The 21,332-nt window shown below is 38.4% G+C and overlaps 2 protein-coding genes, 1 long non-coding RNA gene and 1 other non-coding gene across 10 annotated transcripts; 2 read left to right on the top strand and 2 right to left on the bottom strand.

Annotated features, from left to right (window-relative positions):
* Positions 1 to 3,445: 3,445 nt before the first annotated feature.
* On the bottom strand, positions 3,446 to 9,880 carry LOC113313852 (ATP-dependent RNA helicase DEAH13-like). Its single transcript, XM_026562637.1, has 11 exons — positions 9,672 to 9,880; positions 9,475 to 9,570; positions 8,330 to 8,392; positions 8,182 to 8,231; positions 8,036 to 8,096; positions 7,570 to 7,935; positions 7,209 to 7,457; positions 6,880 to 7,110; positions 6,658 to 6,771; positions 5,260 to 6,483; positions 3,446 to 5,149 (listed from the first exon to the last, which is right to left on the bottom strand). Exons 1-11 carry the CDS (start codon positions 9,705 to 9,707, stop codon positions 3,656 to 3,658), a joined length of 3,984 nt encoding a protein of 1,327 aa, XP_026418422.1. The 5' UTR covers positions 9,708 to 9,880; the 3' UTR covers positions 3,446 to 3,655.
* Positions 9,881 to 10,939: 1,059 nt separating this feature from the next.
* On the top strand, positions 10,940 to 11,434 carry LOC113313340. The gene is made up of 3 exons (XR_003341795.1): positions 10,940 to 10,997; positions 11,084 to 11,159; positions 11,381 to 11,434. It is a non-coding gene; the product is annotated as an uncharacterized LOC113313340 (long non-coding RNA).
* Positions 11,435 to 14,312: 2,878 nt separating this feature from the next.
* TRNAS-AGA lies at positions 14,313 to 14,394 on the top strand. Its single transcript has one exon. It is a non-coding gene; the product is annotated as a tRNA-Ser (tRNA).
* A 154-nt stretch (positions 14,395 to 14,548) lies between these two features.
* LOC113310333 (aluminum-activated malate transporter 2-like) lies at positions 14,549 to 19,182 on the bottom strand. 7 transcript variants are annotated; one of them, XM_026558971.1, is made up of 9 exons: positions 18,997 to 19,182; positions 18,752 to 18,844; positions 17,746 to 17,853; positions 16,967 to 17,280; positions 16,702 to 16,842; positions 16,286 to 16,558; positions 16,087 to 16,187; positions 15,500 to 15,643; positions 14,549 to 15,258 (listed from the first exon to the last, which is right to left on the bottom strand). In XM_026558971.1, the coding sequence occupies exons 4-9, from the start codon at positions 17,253 to 17,255 to the stop codon at positions 14,803 to 14,805; spliced, it is 1,404 nt and encodes a 467-aa protein (XP_026414756.1). In that variant the 5' UTR covers positions 17,256 to 17,280; positions 17,746 to 17,853; positions 18,752 to 18,844; positions 18,997 to 19,182; the 3' UTR covers positions 14,549 to 14,802. The 7 variants fall into 7 exon arrangements, with proteins under 7 accessions (XP_026414756.1, XP_026414757.1, XP_026414758.1 ...); XM_026558972.1 differs by having other exon boundaries at positions 18,752 to 18,909; XM_026558973.1 differs by having other exon boundaries at positions 18,752 to 18,919.
* Between the last annotated feature and the right edge of the window lie 2,150 nt (positions 19,183 to 21,332).

Consider the following 21,332-nt stretch of genomic DNA (forward strand, 5'->3'; position numbering starts at 1 on the left):
ATGGCTAAGACAAAGCAGACCGCTAGAAAAGCAATTCAACTCCACAATTTCGTCGAAGCATTGAAAGGAAAGGTTAAGCAGAAAATAATCACTAAACCCCAAAAATTGAAACCCAAGCAACGTATGGCTCTAATTAGAAGGTATGTGAACTAAAACCCAACTTGTATTCCATATTTTTGTGTGTTTTGATTGTGAAATCGAGTCTGATAACCGAAATTTGCAAGTTACAGTGTTAGTGTCGGCAGTATTGTAATGTTAAAACCCTAACGACCCTTTATTTGCATGTAAAAAGTATGAAAAATCGTTAGCTTGTTAGGTTGAAGATGACGACCCTTTTTCTGAAACTGCAATTTTGATGCCCTAGATTAGAGTCGTTCGGGTATTAGTATGAAGACGACGACCCTTTCCTGACGACTGTTCTTGTACTTTAACGACCCTGTTGGCATCCACTAAGCGACTCTAACCAATACACCAACGAACCTACTGGAGAAAATGACAGACTCTCTGTCCAAAAAAATGAAAGGGTCGTCACCCACTATATAGAGTCGTTGTTGTGTCTTAAAGGGTCGTTTATTTGTTAGATTCTTACATGGACGACCGTTTAATTGAAGACATGAATCTAACTCCTATGTTTGTTATGTTCTTTTATGTGTATGGGCTGTAGTGACAAGAAGGCCAAACCCAAGGTTACAATGATGATAACTCCTCCTTCCAAACTTCCCCGGCATGATAGGTACTTAACTGTCGGTCCATTACGCGGAAGAAAGCTGAGTGAGGTAGCCTTTTCTATCAACTAACCAAGATACAAAGGTGAGGAGTCGTCGGATTCGTCATGTTCATCCTCTCCTGTTATTTCTGCTGAAGGCAGTGATAAGGAAGAAGAAGAAGAAGAAGAAGAGATACAAGAAAAACCTCCCACAAAAGGTAATGGTGATGGGGATGGTGATGGGGATGGGGATGATGATGGTAATGGTGATTCGGATGATAATGGTGATAGGGATGATGATGGTAATGGTGATGGGGATGGGGATGGTAATGGTCATGGGGATGGTGATGGTAATGGTGATGGTAGTGAAGAGGATGAGGGTGAAGAGGAGGAGAAAGAGGATGAAGGAAATAATGGTGGGGATGAGAAGGATGATGATGATGATGGTGATAAGGATGATGAAGGTAAATATGGTGAGGAGGATGAAGGTGATGATGCTGGTAAACAGGACGGTGAAGAGATTGAACAGTCGAAGACTAAAAAGAGGGTAAAGAAGGATGGAACGGACATTGCACCTAGCACGAGACACGTTCCTCCAGTACATTTGCAGTTGAGTCGTCTTAGCAATGGTAAAGCGAGAGGAGAACCTAAGGATGACTGTAAAGTTCTATTTGGATATTCGGGATCGTGGGCTCGTACCATCTATGAGACAATCGTAAGTATACCATCTTTGCTTGTTATTTGATTATTTGGTATAACTTTGTTAATACATTCTAATTGAAAATGCGGGTGATTTTGCACCCACTTTGAAAACGAGTATAATTTTATACTCAAATTGAAAACGAGTATGAGTTCTCAAACGATTTGAATATGAGTTTGAAATCATACTCATTCTTAACTCGAGTGTCAACTCGAGTATATGTATGGAGTAGAATAAATGTTAGTTGTATTTGATGTTTAACAACACATAATTTCCCGATCATAAAGAAAAAAATTACCAGAATCGGTTTATGTTCATGTCCATATAAACCGATTCCGAATAATCGGTTGTTTTTCATGTCTATATAAACCTATTCGGGTAAAAACAATTTCACAAAATTTATGTACGTTTTTGAAGTTATAATCAATTGATACTAATGTCAACATAAGCCGATCCTTTGGTGTTCTTAAAAAAAAATACCAAAATTTTAAAATTTTCATGTTTTGATGATTTGTTAACACAAATTAATTTCAAAATCTAACACGATTTTTTATTACTAATCAACTAAATTAATGTTAAGTAATCAAGGGCAAATTAGCCATTAACTAATATAGTTGGATAAAAGGTTTCTAGAAATTACTTCGGGTTTCTAAAGACCGCTTCGTAATGCCCTTAATTTTTTCTCTAATCAACTAAATTAACGTTAATTAACGCTAAGTAAGCAAAGATTAACAAAGACAGTTGGATAAAGGTTTGTAGAGATTACTTCTTGGGTTTCTTGAAATTACTTCTTAATACCTTTTTTATTTTTCTAATCGTAAGCCCCACTTAATAACTATAGGCCCAATTTAGCCAGGTAAAAATACAGAGTATACACAAGTGGACTAGACGACTAGTTGTTCACCGTTTGACCAGATATTGTGAAGTACCGACGTCCAATTCTCCAATCTTGAGATATATAAATATGAAGCATAGTTTTGATTCTCTTGTTTTTCTCAACTCTATTTTGTGATTCATGCATCGTAATCTTTTGTTCTTTTTTAGTTTTGTGGTAGCCCTAAACGATGCACTAAAAGAAGTCTGATGGTGTTGACAGGGCAATCCATTTGCAATGGCAGGGGACTAAAGATGAACCTTCGGGGGTCGTTTTACCGCAACAACCACCCAATGCAGACCCTATTAACTTCTCACCAGTTTCAACAGCTTCTGATTCAATCTCAGCAGCAGCAGAATCACATCCAACTGCAGCAGCTGTATATTCAACAACAACAACAACAACTAAGTGGCTCCGGGGAATTGAAGAGAAAAAAAGTGTTGTTGGTGGATCATCATCCGCAAACTGAAGCGACAACCATTCGCCCAAGGATTGAGGAGAGAGGGGGATCCGTCCAGGTTTATGGTGGTGCTTGTTGTTTTTTCTTTTCTTTGTAGTCTTTTTAGATCAGGTAACTTTCTTCTTCTTGACAATTGAGCTATCATCCATTGGTGGTGCTTTTTTAATGTGTCTGCCCAGACATCCTGGGTGTTGATCAGTCAACTTGTATTCAGGTGGGGAACTTTTATGTCATAGTTGAGTAAGGTTGGTTTGAGTGCAACTCTTTGTTTCCATTTTTCGCACCTGAGAAGAGAATCTCTTCACTGGACAGAATTCCTCATTGCTCAAGTGTTAAAACAAGAGATTCGGAGACCATAAAACTAGGTCGCACAAGAAAAGTTAAAAATTTGTGAGTGGACACCGTGATTTTTCACCGGAAAATCTCCCGAAAGCTAATCGCATTGGGACGGTAGCATGGAACAGTGGGATCTTTGTCTCAGTCGGCGACTACTTCGAGAGAAATCCCAAGTAATTGAAAATTTGGCCCGGAGAAAAAGCCTGCTGCTTTTTTCTTGGTGTACCGTCCCCGTGGACACCTTAAAAACCGCCTCCTCACGGTCCCAACCTCCCTGACCCACCAAAACTCCCGTACCATGGGACCCATTCTTGTGTGAGTGGACGATTTTTAAGGTATCTAATAGGCGGTATTATGGACCCTGCCCACTGCAAAAAGAAATGTAAATGTAATAATATAATAATGTAAACAACAGTCTCAACAATGAGCTTAGTCAAACTTGGAGAGGATCAAGGACCTCTGGGGAGTACAAAGAGATCCAGAAGCTACTTAACTAACGACACAGGATGGTAGCTTAGTCAATCTATTATTACTCTGTTAACATTGATGGAAGCTACAAGATAAGCAGCCCCATTCCATTCATCCAATTCTCAACCGTTTTCTCTCTTTTTCCCCATTTTTCCTGCTTTTTCCACTTTTAGGAAAGAGATCCTCGTACTCCAACTGGACTTCACGATGCATTTCTTTCCATACTTCCTCAAACTTGTCGAGATGCTTCTCCTGAAACCAATCTAGAATTTCTGAATACAGTGCATTGGTATCCTTATTCCATGTCTCTCTAAGCCTGGCACGACTGTCTATTGACCTTGTCGTGCCCTTTAATCTATTTAGAAGATTCCCAACCCGCTTTTGACCATACGCCTCTGGCTTTAAAACAATAGCTGGTTGAGCCGCCAAGAACTTCTGCACATGCCCCCCTAAGCACGGCAATACATGACCCCCGAGCAAAGCACAAGCAAATACAGACACCCGAAGAGCGTCATTCTTTATGGGAGAATTATGTGGCCAAAGTTGCCATAGATGTGGCCCAAAATACGGAGTTACCTGGCACAACACCTCGTCAGTTAGGGGTTGATAAGAAAGGCCACGGTCTGTAAGTGGAGCCGAGAAAGTGCACTGGGAACTAGCATATTTAACTAGCCAATCAGGCTTTACGCTAGTCACTCCATGCATGTTTGGTCGCTTCGTCTGAATAAGTTCATTGTAGACCAACAGTTCCGGGGATGATGCTGCGACAGTTGACCAACGATGAAGAAAAACTGGTTCATTAACCATTGCTGCTTGATAACGAACTGCATTTCCCTTCCCATCCAATTCTGATGATTTCGAAACAACTTTGACCCGCTTGGCAACCCTGTCAGCCCAACCAGCACAGATAGCCTGTCCTAAGTGCTCCTCCTCACTCTGTAACAGCGGATGTTTATCAGACGAAACCCTCCATGCTAGTTCTACATCTTGAACAGTTCCATGAGACCATAAAAACTCCTGTGGTGACTCATCAACAGAGACTTGATGGAACACCAGTTTAAGTAACTGTTTTCGCAGCTTGGACATTTCCTCCATAGTTTTCAAGTGCAGTGCATTTTCTTTACAGAATTCATAAGGATTTTGTGCAAGTTCAAACAACTGCAAGGCATATGCTATTGTCAGAGCATCACTGCTAGGATTACAAAATTTTGCACGCGCGTCTTTTGCTGCTTGCTTCAGTTGCTTCTGCTTCATTTTATCTTGCTTATCTAGATCTTTCTTCAAATTATTGGTAGCTGACACATCATCTTCATGAACTCCATTGAGTTGCATCATGAGAGGATTAGACAAGCTCAAAGCTGCAGCAGCAGCAACTGCGTACCCTAAAACTAGATTAGCTCTGTCATGATTTTTCACTTTCCTCATGATTTGAATAACTGTCAGGAGCATCCTGGAGTGGCGAGGACTCATGGGATAATGTGACATGGCTTTCCCAAGGGGCGTGATTCCTCCTGAACTGTCAAGTGCCTCGAGAGCTTTTAAGCAACGCTCAGCTTCAACTAGTGCAGTATCTTTAGGAGGAGTTGGAAATGGAAATTCCGCAACCTACATACACCCCATATACATAAGAATAAACACAAAGGCTAACAGCTACGCTGTATGAGAAACACAACAAAGCATCACAATTGTAACTAAAACCAAAATGGTAAGCTTACCCTGTCAACACCCATAGATTTTAGGAGAAGAACAATGCCATCCACGGGACTTTTGGATATTTCAGCAACTGAGAAGTCTGAGAGTATGTTACAGAAGACGGCAGAAGAATAGAGACGGTAAGAATGTCCGGGTCCAGTTCTTCCGGCTCTTCCTGCACGTTGAGCAGCTGATGCCTTACTTATCCACTGTACTTCATAAGTTTCCATGCCATTGGCGAAATTGTAGTTTTTAACCTTCTCTCTACCTGTGTCAACCACATACTTTATACCAGGGATAGTCAGAGAAGTTTCGGCCACGTTTGTGGCAACCACAACAAGCCTCTGCCCTTCCTCAACCTCTTCAAATACACGGAGTTGGGCTGCTGCGGGCAGCATTGCATAAAGTGGCAGGACACACAACCCACCAGGACAGAAACCCTGTGTGTCTCCGTGCTTTTTCCCAGATGTTGGAGAGGATTTGCTTACACCATCTGCAAGGGGATTATCATTACCCAGTTCATCTGAATTAGGAAGACTCAATTGCTCACCCAAATCAGGGTTATGTGCCTTTTTGGTAGCCAGAGCCTCAAAAGCAGCTTTTAGCGACGTGAGGCTCTCACCTTCTAGACCATTGGCATGGTCACCATCTTTGTCTGAGGTTGATGCAAACTCATCTTCACTATTATAAGATATATCACTCTCCGTCCCTGAAGAATATGAGTCATCCTCCTCTTCCTCATCATTCAGAATCCTATAATGTGAATCACCTTGAATTTCACACGCTTCACTAATGTCCTTCATATCAATCCCCTTCTCATCAATACTGCTTGCTCCCAAGCTTTTTGCAGGCTTTTCATCTGTCTTACACTTAAATTTATTTCTATTCTTTAGCTCATTTGAAGCTCCACATAGCTTTTTACACAAGTATTCCACTTCCCTTTGCCCAGTAACGAAAACCAGTATACCTCCAGGCGGAAGCCTCTTGTGAATTGACATGACCTTCTTAAAAGCTTGACCAATATAGTCTACGACATCTGTTCTCTTTGAAAAATGTATGGTCACAGGATATTGCCTTGTTGGAACTTCTACTACAGGCGGAGGCTGAGGGAATAACTTCTTACCTGAAACGAAGTCCTCAACTCGTAAAGTGGCACTCATAAGTATGACTTTCAATTCAGACACCATATTTTCAGGGGAGATAATAGTCCCCAGCGATAACAGCTTTTGTTGTGTGTGGTATAATTTCTGTCCCAAAAAATAGGTCAAAATTAGCAAGTCTAGTTATATCAACAATTAAGCCTCTGGTCCCAAACAAGTTGGGGTGGGCTAGAAAATGAAATCCGATTATATCAATACTATTAAAATTAAGTTAGTTGTTCACGAAGCAACAACTGGTCTACTTTCCATCTTTACTCTCACCTGGCGTGCAATTAAACTAAGAGAAAGCATTCCAATGAGTACGTCAGTATTCAGACTCCTCTCATGAACCTCATCAAGAATGATAACAGAATATCGCTTCAATAAGAGATCATTCTACAACAAAACAACAACATGTCAGTGGCGGTGCCAATTAAGTAAGATAAGTGAATGACATCATACAGATATCAATGCATATCAATGCACTTTATTTGTTTTTCATACCTGCACTTCCCGAAGTAAAATTCCATCAGTCATAAATTTGATGGAGGCATTGTTTCCGAGTCTCCTATCATGTCTAACTTGAAAACCAACCTCCTTACCAAGAGTAAGACCCAGTTCATATGCCACTCTCTTGGCAGTGGCAAGAACTGCAACACGACGTGGTTGGGTAACACCAATAATTCCCTTTTGAAGACCGGATTTGCTCGAACCAAACCCAGCTTCATACAAGAACTACAAGCAATAAAAACAATAAAGAGGAAGTCACGTGCCAAGATAAAGAGTGAAAAGTGACCGCAATATCAAAACTATGAAGGATGTTTAATGCATACTTGGGGGACTTGAGTAGTTTTACCACACCCAGTTTCTCCACAAAGAATAATAACTGAACTCTCCTTTATAGCTTCCATTATCTCTTGTTCCATCATAACTATAGGAAGATCCTTTCTTTTGCGTTCCACCTCGGAAGGTCTTGAAACAGGCACAAAAATTGGGGTCATCAAAGCACTGCTGACATTACCATCTGAAACAGTGCTATCAGTATTAGCGCCTACTTTTGAAGCAGTAACCTCCTCCTTAACCTGATCCAATCAACAATCCAGTTTTAGTTATTCTTCAATTTACACTCACTTCCATTCATTTTGTGACATTCAGCACAAACAATTTTAGGACATACGAATAATGAAATATAACCTGGCTACTGGTATTGCTTTTTTCGTCTTTCTCAGACGCTTTGGTTGAAGGATATTTATGTTCTTTTTCCATGTGACCACCATTGTCCTTAGTTGGTAACGCATTATCATACCCAATATCCGTACATTGTGCACTACAAGAAGGTGGCTTTTGAGAAGTACAAGAAGCAAGAGGTGCATTCACACGACGTTCATGTTCTACAATCATTGGTGGTACAACATCCTGTTTTTCATCCACACCAACTTCAACTTGAGAGGGCTCAGACTCTTTTGCCCTTCTTTTACTAGGTCTATCATCTTGTGGAGCTTTTAATCCTGCCTTCAAACACTGTACTGCCCTTAGCCGCTTTTCCTTGACAGTTTCAGCCTACACACAAACAATTCCATTCATCATAATCCCAAATCCTGAAACCCTTTTCTTTTTCTTTGTAATATAAAACACAATGTATGATCTCATATGTACAAACCTGTCCTATATTCCCTGACGACTTAAGAAGAAAAAATGCTTCATGTTGAATCTTGTACTTCCTGTAAAGCAAAAACTTGTTATTTTAAAGTATGTTCCCCAACTTAAAGCAATCTATAACAAAAAATGAAAGAATATTCAACATACTCCAAGATTCGAACACTTTCGGATAATTTTGCTTCTTGTGCCTTCTCCTCCTGTACTCATCATACATTAAAACACACACATTAAACCACAACATACAAGACAAATGCAAATAATGCAATACAAAGGATACAAGTTGATGGGAACATACTTCCAATTTCCTCAACTTCCTCTTCTGTGATTTACTAAGGGGTGTTTTTTTTGCTGCGTTTGCCTATCCAAATATCAAAAAAAAAAAAATATACATATATTAAAACAAAAAAACAATATCAAACTAGGTGTCTTATATTAAACCGGGAAAGTATACAAGCAAGAACCCATGTATTCGTTAGTTGGACATGGAACGTCAATGAAAAGAGAGGAAAAAAAAACACCTAAAAAATGCAATTATTGAGTTATATCCCTATTGTGTATGTATAGAGGAGCTATATAAATAAAGGGGAGGTGTAGATAAAATAAAATGTAATCCACCACCAACAGTACTTGTGTTCTTCTTCCTACCTACTTACTCATCACTTTCCAAGTCTAATTTAATTATCTTTTTCCCAAAATACGCTGGTCCTCTATGACTAAAGTTTCCTTCGTTCTTCTGTGTCAATCTAGTTCTAGATGCCTCTATATATTCTAGGCTGGTCTGGACCAAGATTGGAGACTTTGCTGTAGAATGCATACCATTTGAAGTATGATGGGATGAAATGTAGATTGAAAAGATAAGATATAACCAGGTTGATGTAAGCTGTAGTAGTAAACTTTTTATCAGTTCATGAATAGTTGGTCCTAGTCTAATGAATGCTAATCTAAACATGAAAAGAAAGACGCAGATGATTCGTGATGAGGTTATAGTTGTGAAGCTATATATAATTGGCCAACTGTTAAGGAGGCCTTCTATGTGATGACAATTTGTAATCTTATCAGCCACAACAAATGTACAAAAAAAAATTAAAATTGTTTTTCACAATTTCACAAAATTAAGATAGAACCTTAGATAATCAAACAAATTGATTATAAATTTCCTTCAAACATCACCAAACAAACAAGTTCAAAGCTCTTTAAAATAGCCATTAGATAGATCGGAGTCCATTAATTTCAGTATCATATGCATTCAAAAAAAAACAAAAAAAAAAAAGCAGTTCATCACAATCCCATCAAATTCCATTAAAGTTCTTAGACATTCTTCCAATTCCCCCATATACAACGATTAGCAATCACTTATTCTTCCTAGCTTCAATCAAATCCATATAATCACATCATTTTCAAGGTAATTTGAATTCAGGAAAAAACAGAGATACAGCTTACAGAGATTTCGCGTCGGGTCGTTCGCGGGTATAAGAGACAACCAAACTGATGCGGATTTTCCTGATCCCCCAATAAATTTGCCTTATCTTCAAAATTCTGCTCAAAAAAAGAAAAAAAAAACTCAATTAATCATACCAATCATGAACCAACTCAAAAGAAATCATGGGTTTGTTGACAATTGAGAGATAACAACTTACAAACATAGAGTTTTTCAAAGATGCAGCAGCAGCCATGTCTTCGTCCTCTATGTGAAGAAAGAAACAATGGAATTTTTTGTTTTAAGCTGTAAAAGAAAGTAAATCTAGAACCTACAGACCAAGTCTATCTGCCTGTTTCATTGAAAATTTTTTTTTTGCTGGGGTTAGAGGTGGCATGGCGGCAGGAGAAGAAGTTGAAGAGAAAAAAATGTTGAAGACAGCATAAAAGGAAAATTTCTTGTTTGGTCCTGGGCCCATATAGTTATTTATAGTAGGGTCCAACCGGATCTTTTTTTTTATGCGCAGGTCTAAAATTAATTAAAACATGGAAATGTCCATAATACCCATTACTACCAGATGTGTGTGTTTATACTGTTTACAAATTTGAGTACATATCTGGTACACTGCTTACAAATCTGAGTACATATCTGCTACACTACGTACAAAAATCTAAATATGTATATGCCTCACTGCTTATATATAGAGTATGTATCCGTTGGACATATTGAACCTGTAAATGTGACCAAAATATAACAATATTAAAACACAACAACAAAACTAGCATTTATTTTAGTATTTCGCATACGTACTCATGGATCAAACCAAAATAAAGTGGCAAAACTATGAATAAAACAGAATTAAAAAAAGTTTTTATCAGTACAACATATACGTACCGCGGATTCATAAACTAAAAACTCAATTACATGTCAAGAAGTGATGAATCCATGAATATAACCGAATCAAAGCACATACTTCAGTATTTCACATACGAAAATATGTACTCGAATTTCCGAACAGATAGGGTTTGCTACTTTTCTTACTTTGGGTTTTCATCCAAACAGATAGGGTTTGCTACTTTTCTTATTTTGGCTTTTTGATTTTTTGCACGGTTTAATTCTCTAAACTAAATGGGAGAGGCATGGTTTCTTCCCTATCATTGTTATGTTTTGGTATTGATGTTTATTTATTATTTATTGATTTTTACTGCACAATCTTATTTATAATTGTTGTTTTTAGTCTTAGAAAGAAGCTTCAAGCGTCTGACACTATTTCCTGAAATCTACAGATGAAAAGCTTCGCCCTCGCCATTGCTCCAGTGGTCTATGGTACACTCTCTTTTAGATTTCTCTTATTTCTCTTTGAAAATTGCATCAAGATATAAAATAATTGATTCTTCTTTAATATCTACGGGATATGTAATCTTTTAGCTGGACATGTAATTCAATGAACACCTAAATATTGGCGATGCTTACTACTTTGCTTATCGTGTTTGAAGTTCTAACAGATGATTTCCAGGGAATCACGCAATTATGTAACAAAATCCCGGTATCTCTGTCTTCTCTAAGCTGCATACTTTGCTTTGTTTGTATATATAATTTAAGCTTTTGAACTGATATGAACTTCCATTGCAGATAGAAGAATGAGCCTGGCAAGGATGCCATGGTAATTGGATGAAACTTGCGATCCTGTAACGCCACATTGAATTCGGTAAGTATATATGCAAACTTTAATTCCCTTTTTTTCCTCAAGCATGGGAGTTTACATATTACAAAATTGAAGAGTAACCTTGAAAGTGATCCTCAACCACATTTCAGTTTTCAGGAGTACACGATGCTTTCCGTTTACTGTTTTCATTGATTTCTAACGTGGTCGGCAGTTCTGATTGGTGTTTGATATTCTGATGAGATTTGCTCTACTTGCACTTCTAGGACTTCCAAAAAGCGAAGAATAAGGCTTCAAATCTTTCTATAGAAACAATGGCGGTCAGTAGTTTTGGCCTAAACTACCCTTTACTTAAGGATTGTTATCTGCGGCACTGAGCACTCCTGCTAAACTCATGTATTCACTTTTCAAGGTATCTTCCATATTCATTTTATTAATCAATGTATTGCAAGTGTATAATAGGATATTTAAGGTCGTATGAAATCTTTTGCTAGCAATAGTAGCCAAGTCGTAACTATCTTTGTCATTCAACATCGGGATACTAACTACTGTTGACATCTAATTAAGTTTTCTGGGCGAGGTTCCGCGAAATGTTGATCACTATATTCTCTAGGAAACTATATTGATACGAAGTATTAATTTGTTTTGAAAGTGAGTGTTTTCTCTTACCCAAGTTTGATTTGGTTGCCTTGATTCTCTAACCCAAGTTTGATCATTTTTTTAATTAGATAATTAAGTTACTTATTTCTGATATGGCTTGCTGCTTCACCTCTTGCTCTTACAAGTTATCTACCTTCAATATATAGATAGAAAAATTACATATAAGTTATTATAATGTAACTTTTGAGTTTTGAATTCATACACTAGCAATAATTTAGACCTAAGTGCATATTAACACGCTAATGCTTACATCACACTAACACGTCAATATCAATATGATTAAGTCATTATGTATATGCTGGTGTTTTACATAACGGCAAAGTCTTAACTCAGGGAAGAAGATTTATTTTGGATGATGTAAGAAAATAGTCCATTTTCTCGACTTATTTTTAAGTATTTCACTGTTTTGTAAATGCTAAAAGTAATACTATGTGTTATTTGATTATTTAATGACATATGCACATCTTCAGATCTTCTATGGTTGTTTTTTTTCTTCTTGGTATTCTATTTATATCCTTTTTATTCCTTCGGGAGTTCCTGTGACCCTTTTCTCTAATATATTCCTTTGAGTTGTGGTAATGCTGCTGCTTCATGTTGTATCCGAATTTGATAGTGCATGATGGAAATGCATCTGTCACTCCTTTGACGTTGCACCAATTTAAAGTTTAAAATACAGCGGCAGGATGGAATACTAATAGGAACAAAACGAAATTGTTCCTAACTTATTGTTTTAAGAGTTTGTGCACACCATTTTTACTGTAGTGCAAGCAAAATTTCCGTTATTATAACTTTTGTCCATCAAATTTGAAATAGGCGTGTCCAAGCTTACAGCACGGATTTTCATGGATATAAGATAATAATCATGGGTAAATGTTCCAGTTTTAAAGTGTGAAAGATATATAATAATCTGTTCTGACATTTGTTTATTCGATTAATTTTTCTTTCAGGAATCTTAAAGAAGAAGGGCAAGTGGAATAGTGAGAACGGCATCGGAGATTGAGGCTCGCGAAAAGAAAAAAACATACAATTACTGTCGTTCTCAAGGTAGATTCCTGAAAGACAAATCAGAAGAAAGGCAGTTCCAAACAGCCAGGAAAAGGCACATGAGCGATTTCAAACAGGAAAAAAAACTGTCTTTTCCAGAAAGGTATTGATTGAGCTTCAACGGCACACGTGCTTGGCGTGGTTCTAGGAGATATGTTCAATGTCAAATGGCCAACTTACAGCGTTATTGGTGCTTAAACATTGGATATTTGGCATGTGCCTGTATATCTTGCAAAACATATTAGCTAGGGAACGATAAGGCAGGGCGAAGCCTCGCGACACTAAATGAAAAATGCATCGAGACGAGGCGAAACCTAATCTGCCAAAAGCACGTGCGAAGAAGAAAGATTTATTCCCACATTTCTCAAAACGGAAAGATCTCAAGATTTGGAGAAATGAACGTCGAGCTCGGTCGCATGAGCTTGTAACCCAAGTGGGGGACATTAAGATGGTTGGACACTAGTCGGGTTTCACCCGGTAGGTGCTGGTGCGCACACTATGTTGACTCGCCCGCTCCAAGTTGGGAGTTGTAGGCTTGGGCTGTGTGATCCCTATAGTGGAGGGCACTGCGTCAGGCTGGTTTGACAGCGTAAGGATTACGAGTCAATGTGCCCCAGTTCCAACTCAGCCTGGTGAGCCGAGTCAATTGAACAACCACCTTTTTAAATTTTTTGTGGTTCTTCTACTGGCTTGTAGCGGTTTAATTCTAAAACTAATCCTCAAATGGCTGAATGTTTTAGACTTTATTCTGTGGCAGATTTGGAAAGCCAGGTGTAAAGAATGTACAGAAAACCCCTACGTTGTTCATAAAATCAAAACACAAATGGATTCTGTGCAGCAAACTGAATTGTTTTATACTAATTTGAGAAATCTTCTTTTCCAGTAGTAGATTGCAACTCAAAGCATTTGTTGAATTCTAAGGTTTTGCAAGATAATAAAGGCAGCTATCTAATGTTTCTTGATGCTTAAATCCTCCCAAAATGCAGGATGTGGAATCCTATGAGTGTCGTCTTCACAGCAGCAAGATGGTGGACAACAAATGCAACTTTAGTAATAGCAGCGGAAGCACAAGCTCTTCTCCGGGCAATCGAATGGTCACTTGCAATTAGGAAACACAATTTTCATCTAGACAACCTTCATTTTGTGAATGCTATCATGGTGAAAGGTCAGATATTAGGTGATCGCAATTTTCTTACGTAAATGACTGTATAAATGCCAGCAGATCTGAATCAATCCTTCTGTGTTGTTTAGTTTGGTTTTTTTAAGGATTTATAATCTGTTTATGCGCTGGCGCTTCTCCGCCTACTCAGTAGCACTGGCGAGGATTGTGACTATCACAGGATGGCGGCAACACCAGTTTTGGCTGGCTTAAGGTCAACAGAATCTGCACCTTGGCACTATAAAGTACAAACAAAAAAAACTGAGTGAAAGATACCATGACTAAAACAGTATACAAACTCTGTGGCGTAGTTTGTTTTGATATTAGCACGTCAAGTGGTCGTGCCGGAGTGGTTATCGGGCATGACTAGAAATCATGTGGGCTTTGCCCGCGCAGGTTCGAATCCTGCCGACCACGATCCTGTTTTTTCCCGCACACTCAGGTTCTGAAATGCTTAAATTTGTCAGGGATCCCATCCAAATGAATTTTTTGAAGCGTATTGCTCACTACTTAAAAGTACTCACTCACAGCTTCTAAAGGACAAAGATGCTCACAATTGGAAACAAAAACCCCAAGAGAGAAACTTTTAGTGTTCATGGCAATTATTCAAGATTGAACCTATTAGACCAGCTAATCTGGTCCGCAATACAAATTGTTGCTTATCATCTATAGGATCATAAAATGGCATGCTATAAGCTGGATTCACATTGTAATTCTACCTTAACACTACAGTAAAGGATTCACAACTGATATTGTTACTGCATATGTAACAAATTTCACCTCAATTTCACGTTAACTGGCTCTTACATGTTCATCTAGATTTTGTCAATCCACCATACTTGAGGTTGCATAAGCAATAATCAAAGCATGAGTTGAATCATTTTCGGCATGATGTGGTGGTTTAATGTTTCCACTACGAAGCAATCTTCTTGTTGGTTTCTCTTGGGACACGGTATCTGCACCTTTGAACTTTGCCAAGCAAGCAAGCACCTTTACTGACTCTGCAATGTTTTCTGTACATTCAATAATCTCAAGTAGTAGAGAAGTGACCGAGGCTGCTGGGATGACATCCTCTAAGATGTTAGTGCTATCCAGTGTAATGGCTTCTAAGGCTCTGTGCAGACCCTCAGCAGCAGTTTTAGCGTTCATGATGTGTGTGGAAACTGCAAACGGGTATCTCATATCCTTAATTGCCGTGGAAATTTCCTGCAAAGCTTTGCCTAACTCAACGCTTATTTCCATGCATGACAGTGTAATTATCTTCTTGAACTCTGATGGCTCCTGCAAGTGGATAGCACGAATCGGTTAAGGAAGCTGATAAAGGAATGCTGGTCTACCCTTCGGAGAAAATACAGTGCACCAGAGAAAATATATGGCAAGGGTTCTCGAATACTGTAATGACACTAGTAGTACTAGGCGGTAGAGTCATATACACCAAAGGGCCAACCATTGACCCCACAAATCAAGATAATATTGTGAAATATAGATATGGACAACAGGAGAAAGATTTGCCTTAACATACTTTCATTTCAGAGGTGATGCTGTTGCTTAGTGCTTCCAGCCTGTATGCGCATTGCCGAGTCATTGCGCTAATTTTCAGATATTGCTTCCATGGATGGCCAAACCTGAATTTTCCATGAGGTGGCTCCCATCTACCAAAATTTGCCTAAAAAATAAATTACACCAAGAAAAGCATATCTTTCAGAACCCAAGGTTTATTTCAGAATGTAGATATTGATCAGTGAATAGCAAATAATCCATTTGTACAATGAAAATATTCAATTTTGGTAATGTCGACAAACAAAACAAAGTTCTCAATAAGAAACAATTGAAACAACAGAAGGAATCTAACTGCGCCTCAAATTCATATTTAATTATGAGGTTATACTGTTAGTTCATCATTACGTCTGGTACTGTGTACATTTAAGCCACTAGACTTACTGCAAAATATTATACTTAATTAGATCTTAATCCATTATTAAGGGTCAGGTACTGTGGTACATGTAAGCCACTAAACTTATTGCAATTTACTGTAGGTGGTCAAATCATTTGAAAAGATGGGATTAATAATAACAGCTAAAGATGAACACTCAAAGAGATCTTCCTCACCATTGCTTCTTCAGCTGTCATAGAATTCAAAACACTTCTGTATCCATGAAGCCATGACATATCCGTACCCCCCTTTTTTCCGAAATATAGTTCTCCAAATCCTGTAGAATAGTTATTGTTGGTAATTAAGATTACAAATCGAACTAATAAATGCATTTATTAGCTGGTTATCAAGATAATCAACACAGTAATTGCGAACCTTGTAAGAAATCTGCTTGCTTTTCTATGTTGCGAGCAATCAGTTTGTGCAAGTCATGACCAGCCCATACAGGGAACACAAATATGGACATGATCACACATGTTAAACAACCTATAGCAATAGTTGATACCCTTTTGTGAGCAAGTTCTAAGATCTCATCTTCTTGATCACCAGATACTGATACCAAACAAAATGTTAGTATAAATATCAATACCCCATAATCGTATCGTGCTTTGACCCCTGGAAAGAAACGGACAAACGATGCTACAGCCGCTGCCAAAAAAATCAATAAATGAAAGAAAAAGGTTACCACGTATAAATATAAATTCATAAAAGATCATTAGTTACAAAATAAAAAATCTTATGAGTTTTTTCACATAAAGTTTTTTTTCCTTTGATCCTTTCAGGTAACTTACCTAGAAGGAAGATAAAGAACCAAAGAATAGCAGGATGCCCTTTGTCTCCAGCTAGAGTTGCCAAGTGATGAGCACCAAAGCCTAAGGCACCAGCTAAAAGTGTTGCTAATGCTCGATTAAATCCTTTACCCAATGTAGCCCCTGGGAAAATATGTTCATTGTTTCTAGTTATCAAGTCAATACAACAAAACGTCATATGATAGTTCTGAAAACGATAATATGAAGATGACTGCAAAATAATTATACAGAGTACTGCTAAACTTACCAACACTAAATTCGAAGACAACTACCACTGTTAAGATAGCCGGCATAGTAGAGGAGCCAAAGCCACCATAGACGGGTCTAAAGAAGTACAGAAGAGAAACCAGTGAGAGTGTTAATCCCACCTTGATGGAATGAATAATCCTTCTGGGGTCATCCTTTCCAAGCTTCTCTACCTTGTGTGCAAATTCAACTACATCGTCTATGAATCTGTCAGGCAATGCCTTAAGGCACCACCACCCGCCTCTCAAAAATCCACCACTCTTCCTGACAGCTGATTCATCAATATCCATACAAGAGAATGACTGAAGAAAGAGTCTGTATGAAAATAGAGAGATGATAGGTAGAGCAAGAAAATTAAAAAGGATGAGAGGAATGAGAACATGGGTGATAAGAGGTTTGAGCCATGAATTTATAGGAAGGAAATACATAAAACTATTATTAAACACTGTTATATTTGAGTTTGACCCATGTGGATACTCTTAAAACTTAATGTTTTATAACAAAAACATTTATTTCTTGCTTGTAATGCATCCAATGAAAGTCGCACGACTTCCCAAGTATTAGTGCTCAATCCAATGACTACAGAGGCCAAAAATGGGATTTGTCGGATTGGAAAACCCATCAAGAATGAATGCAACTGATGTAGAGCAGAATATATCAGAAGTAGCTTTGGGTAATCAACTGACCTACTACATGTGAAAGTTCTACAAAAATCTCTTGCAGTTCGATGGAAATAGTAAGACCTAGAAATTAGATCTAACTGAAGTACATCATTTTTACCTCACACCATCCTTGCTGCTGATATTTGTGGAACTGGAAGACTTAATTTAACACCATCTGGACTAACTCCAACCTAACTGTAGCTGCCATACCTCCTTTGGCCTAAACCTGCAGTTAAGAATCGAAAACTTTGTTTATCAAGTCGGTCTATCTGCTTTTATGGTCTATGTGGGTAGCAAGCAACAATAGAAAATTAGATAAAACTGGCATATCGTAAGAAGGTGTGATATATAAGATAAACACCATTCTCACTATACAAAGGCGGATATCCTTGGTATACACAGTATCCGTAACGAATTCATACACAATCCACAACGTATTATCGATAGCTTACAGAATTACAGGTTGATGAAGATGAACTTTTGGATGTTTGGAACTGCGGAGATGCATGAGCATAGATTTAGTGTTGCTCATACAGAGCTCCTAGCTCTTTACTAGTGTTGGAGCAAGATTAAACTTAAACTCTCTGATTATATTGATGTTTTTGCTCAGTTTTCAACATGAGACTCACTGCCTATTGCCTATCTATAGGCTTGTTCAACCGACTAGCACTTCCCAGAAATCTCTAGATATCTTTGACCGGACCCTTTACAACTGAGACACACTTTCTCTAGATTTTTCTTCTACATAAACTATTTGGACCGACCTTCACTTGTTCACATTACAGACTCTGTTTTCTCTAGCCAATTCTAGACTCTTCTTTCTTTTCAAAGCCTAAACTTCATTCACACTAGTTTGACAAACTAGATTACAAATTAGTATTTCCAACAATGAAAACACACAAACAAATTTGAAATTACAGATGGTGCAGTATAGGGACAGTTGAAATGACTAGAGATACTAAGATTAGCCATCTAGTAATGTTACTTCTAAGCCAGTGGCATATGTTATCAAAAAACTTTCCAAATTGTCAACCTTAATCTTCCTTCTTCGCGTAAATATAGAAAACTTGAATGTAACAAGATTTCAATGTCATTTGGTAGTTATAAAATGCATACAATCTTACCTGATTGAGCTTCTAACGTCCATCCAATAGGTTGTCCATCGTAAATGGAGGATGTAAAATAACACCATTGTGTACAAACCCCAATTGATATGACTGAAACCGAAATCAGAATTCTTAAATCTAAATTGATGGTGGTATCGATGAAACATTGGATCACCCTAATCAACACTGAAGAGCAATTAGAAACAAAAAGAAAAAAATCAAAAATTTACAAACAGAAAAAAATCAGGGTTTTGATTTCTAACCTGAGCAGCTACTCTACTGAGCTGATTGATGTTGATAATGATGGTATCCATGAATGAATTTAATTTGCTTTCTCTTTCAAAAACCCTCTTCCCTTTCTTCCATGGTTACCAGTCTACCGATTGAAACCTCTTTGCTTTGTTCATCTGCTGATGAAGGTGGATCTCCCTCGCCTCTTGTGCTGGTTCATTTTTTCTATTCACAGGCGCATCTTCCCCGTGTTCTCGTTTTAGAAAAATGTTGGGCCTAACTCAATAGCGGAGGCGAGGATTTGACCATCAGGTATGGTGGCAACACCATTTCTGGCTGGCTGGATCTTGGCTTAAGGTCAACCGAATCCACACCATGGCTAATGTCACACCTTCAAAAGTGTAACCCCGCAGTACAAATGGTTCTGTGAATAGCTTCACCCAGTTGCATTTCAGCCTTATAAGTTTGTACCAATACAAACAGCTAACTCTTCAGGTTTATCAGCGGAAGTCTTTAGCCTTCTTTCTCTTCACTTAAACTCATCAAATGCACCCCATAATACATTCAATCTTTGCCACATTTTACTAACAACAATCAGTCAACCAAGAACACTTAGAATATGACACAATCACTTCATTTTATTGCGTCAAAGGAAAGAAATACAAAACTTTCCAACTTGGGGACTTACACAGACTTGTTCACCTTTGAACCAAGCCTTAGTCTTACAAAAACTCTCATATTCACTCACATATGAAAACTCACTCTCACATATGTTCTCTATGCAAGCCTGCCGAATTTTTCCAGCCTTAGGACTATTTATACAACAGATTTACTTGGCCAAACCGTGCATAACCGTTACACACGCATGGGACAGCCATCTGTCCCATAGAGCAGTTCTGTAACCGCCAACAACTGTGCCAACTGGTCAGTTCTCCTTTAACTCATGCCAATCGTCCAACACCTGTTCTCTAGCAGTTAGAACTCTTCTCCCACGCTTATAAACTTCTTTATAACCGCTCCTCTTCATCACACATCATTGGCATGCTTGTGAAACTCGTAACTGACTTGCAACCGTCACTTGAGCCGTATTGCGCCACTTGTTTAGGAATACTGGATTCTTCCTTACGCCAACGTTCAGCCATCTTGGACCTGCATGTTTATCACTATAAACTCATGCACGGACATTCTTTAAGCTTCAAACATCAATGCCAGCTCTATTAACTCACTCTAGTTGCTCATGAGTCATCTATGCTTCACTACTCCAATTAGCCTGACAATAGTAATGCAACTCTTGCATTACCACCTTGTTTGCACTGTCCAGGATTTGGCACTTCCTTGAACTAATGCATAGACTAACTCTTAGTCTATTCCACTCTTCTTGCATCATCCTTGATTTTGGGCCAACTCAATTCCATGGATATGCATCTATGCCAACATTGCATGTTGCATCTGTCACTTTGGCCATGTCTTTCCTTTCCCTTAATGAAGCTTCATTGTGTCGGACAATAGCTTCAGTCCTTAGCCAAATGTATTTACAATGTATTGATGCACTTGCACTACATTGGCCCTATGGAGTTATGCCATTTTTGACACTTGACATTCTATACAGTAATACCGCTATTATGGCTTGCGTTGCGCTATTATGGCTTCGCATTGCGCCATTACGGTGGAGTACTGACTTGGTCTGCAACTCTGTAACGCACAATCATTATGCATCACTTGCAATACCGTAATAGACCTCCCCCACCTAATCCGTTCAACGTCCTCGTTGAGCGCGGCCTTGTATGAACACCATAGTTGTCTTAATTTTGCTTCATCTGCCTTCAGAACCTTTTCTGAAAATCGGTAACTACTTTTGGCTTACCCTTGCCAATGGTCCCCTCCGACTGCATCCACATCACTTAGCTTTACTGCTTTGTCGTTGATCTCATATATTTGAGCCACCGCTCGGCGTTTTGCACTACGCTTACGCTGCTACTCAAATTATGCATCAATACCCAAATGCAAACTTGAAATTCTCATTAGCCAACTTTCTTTAGCTTGAATTTCTCCTTGAATCATTTACGCCTAAGTGTACGCACTAAACGATTCTTCCCAACTTGATCATTATGATCATTTCCATCGTCTTCCGACTTCTCCTTTTATCATACTCAACATGATAAGGACTTATAAACGACTTGGCCTCGTTTTCAATCAATTTTGCTGACAACCCGCCCTTGAACTGTTGTTCTCCGCGATCCTGATCAAGCACGTCACAAAGTAAATAGGGTTGGTCATTGCATAAGACACCCGTATTCCATACTTCATGCCTTGCCAAACTCTGATTATGCAAACTTCATTCAAGAACCCGTTTCTATGAATGTGTCCA

The sequence above is a fragment of the Papaver somniferum genome, chromosome 9 (assembly GCF_003573695.1).
Source record: "Papaver somniferum cultivar HN1 chromosome 9, ASM357369v1, whole genome shotgun sequence".
Lineage (NCBI taxonomy): Eukaryota > Viridiplantae > Streptophyta > Magnoliopsida > Ranunculales > Papaveraceae > Papaver > Papaver somniferum.

What these genes read in the sequence shown, in the direction of transcription:
- LOC113310333 (XM_026558971.1), bottom strand. Translation starts at nt 17,255, where the DNA reads ATGGATATTGATGAATCAGCTGTCAGGAAGAGTGGTGGATTTTTGAGA. An exon ending in GCAAGCAGATTTCTTACAAG is followed by an intron (nt 16,188 to 16,285) that starts GTTCGCAATTAC and finishes ACTATTCTACAG; the next exon opens with GATTTGGAGAACTATATTTC. An exon ending in TGACAGCTGAAGAAGCAATG is followed by an intron (nt 15,644 to 16,086) that starts GTGAGGAAGATC and finishes TTTATTTTTTAG; the next exon opens with GCAAATTTTGGTAGATGGGA.
- LOC113313852 (XM_026562637.1), bottom strand. Translation starts at nt 9,707, where the DNA reads ATGGCTGCTGCTGCATCTTTGAAAAACTCTATGTTT. An exon ending in CGTCAGGGAATATAGGACAG is followed by an intron (nt 7,936 to 8,035) that starts GTTTGTACATAT and finishes GTTTGTGTGTAG; the next exon opens with GCTGAAACTGTCAAGGAAAA. An exon ending in AAAGCAATACCAGTAGCCAG is followed by an intron (nt 7,458 to 7,569) that starts GTTATATTTCAT and finishes TGATTGGATCAG; the next exon opens with GTTAAGGAGGAGGTTACTGC.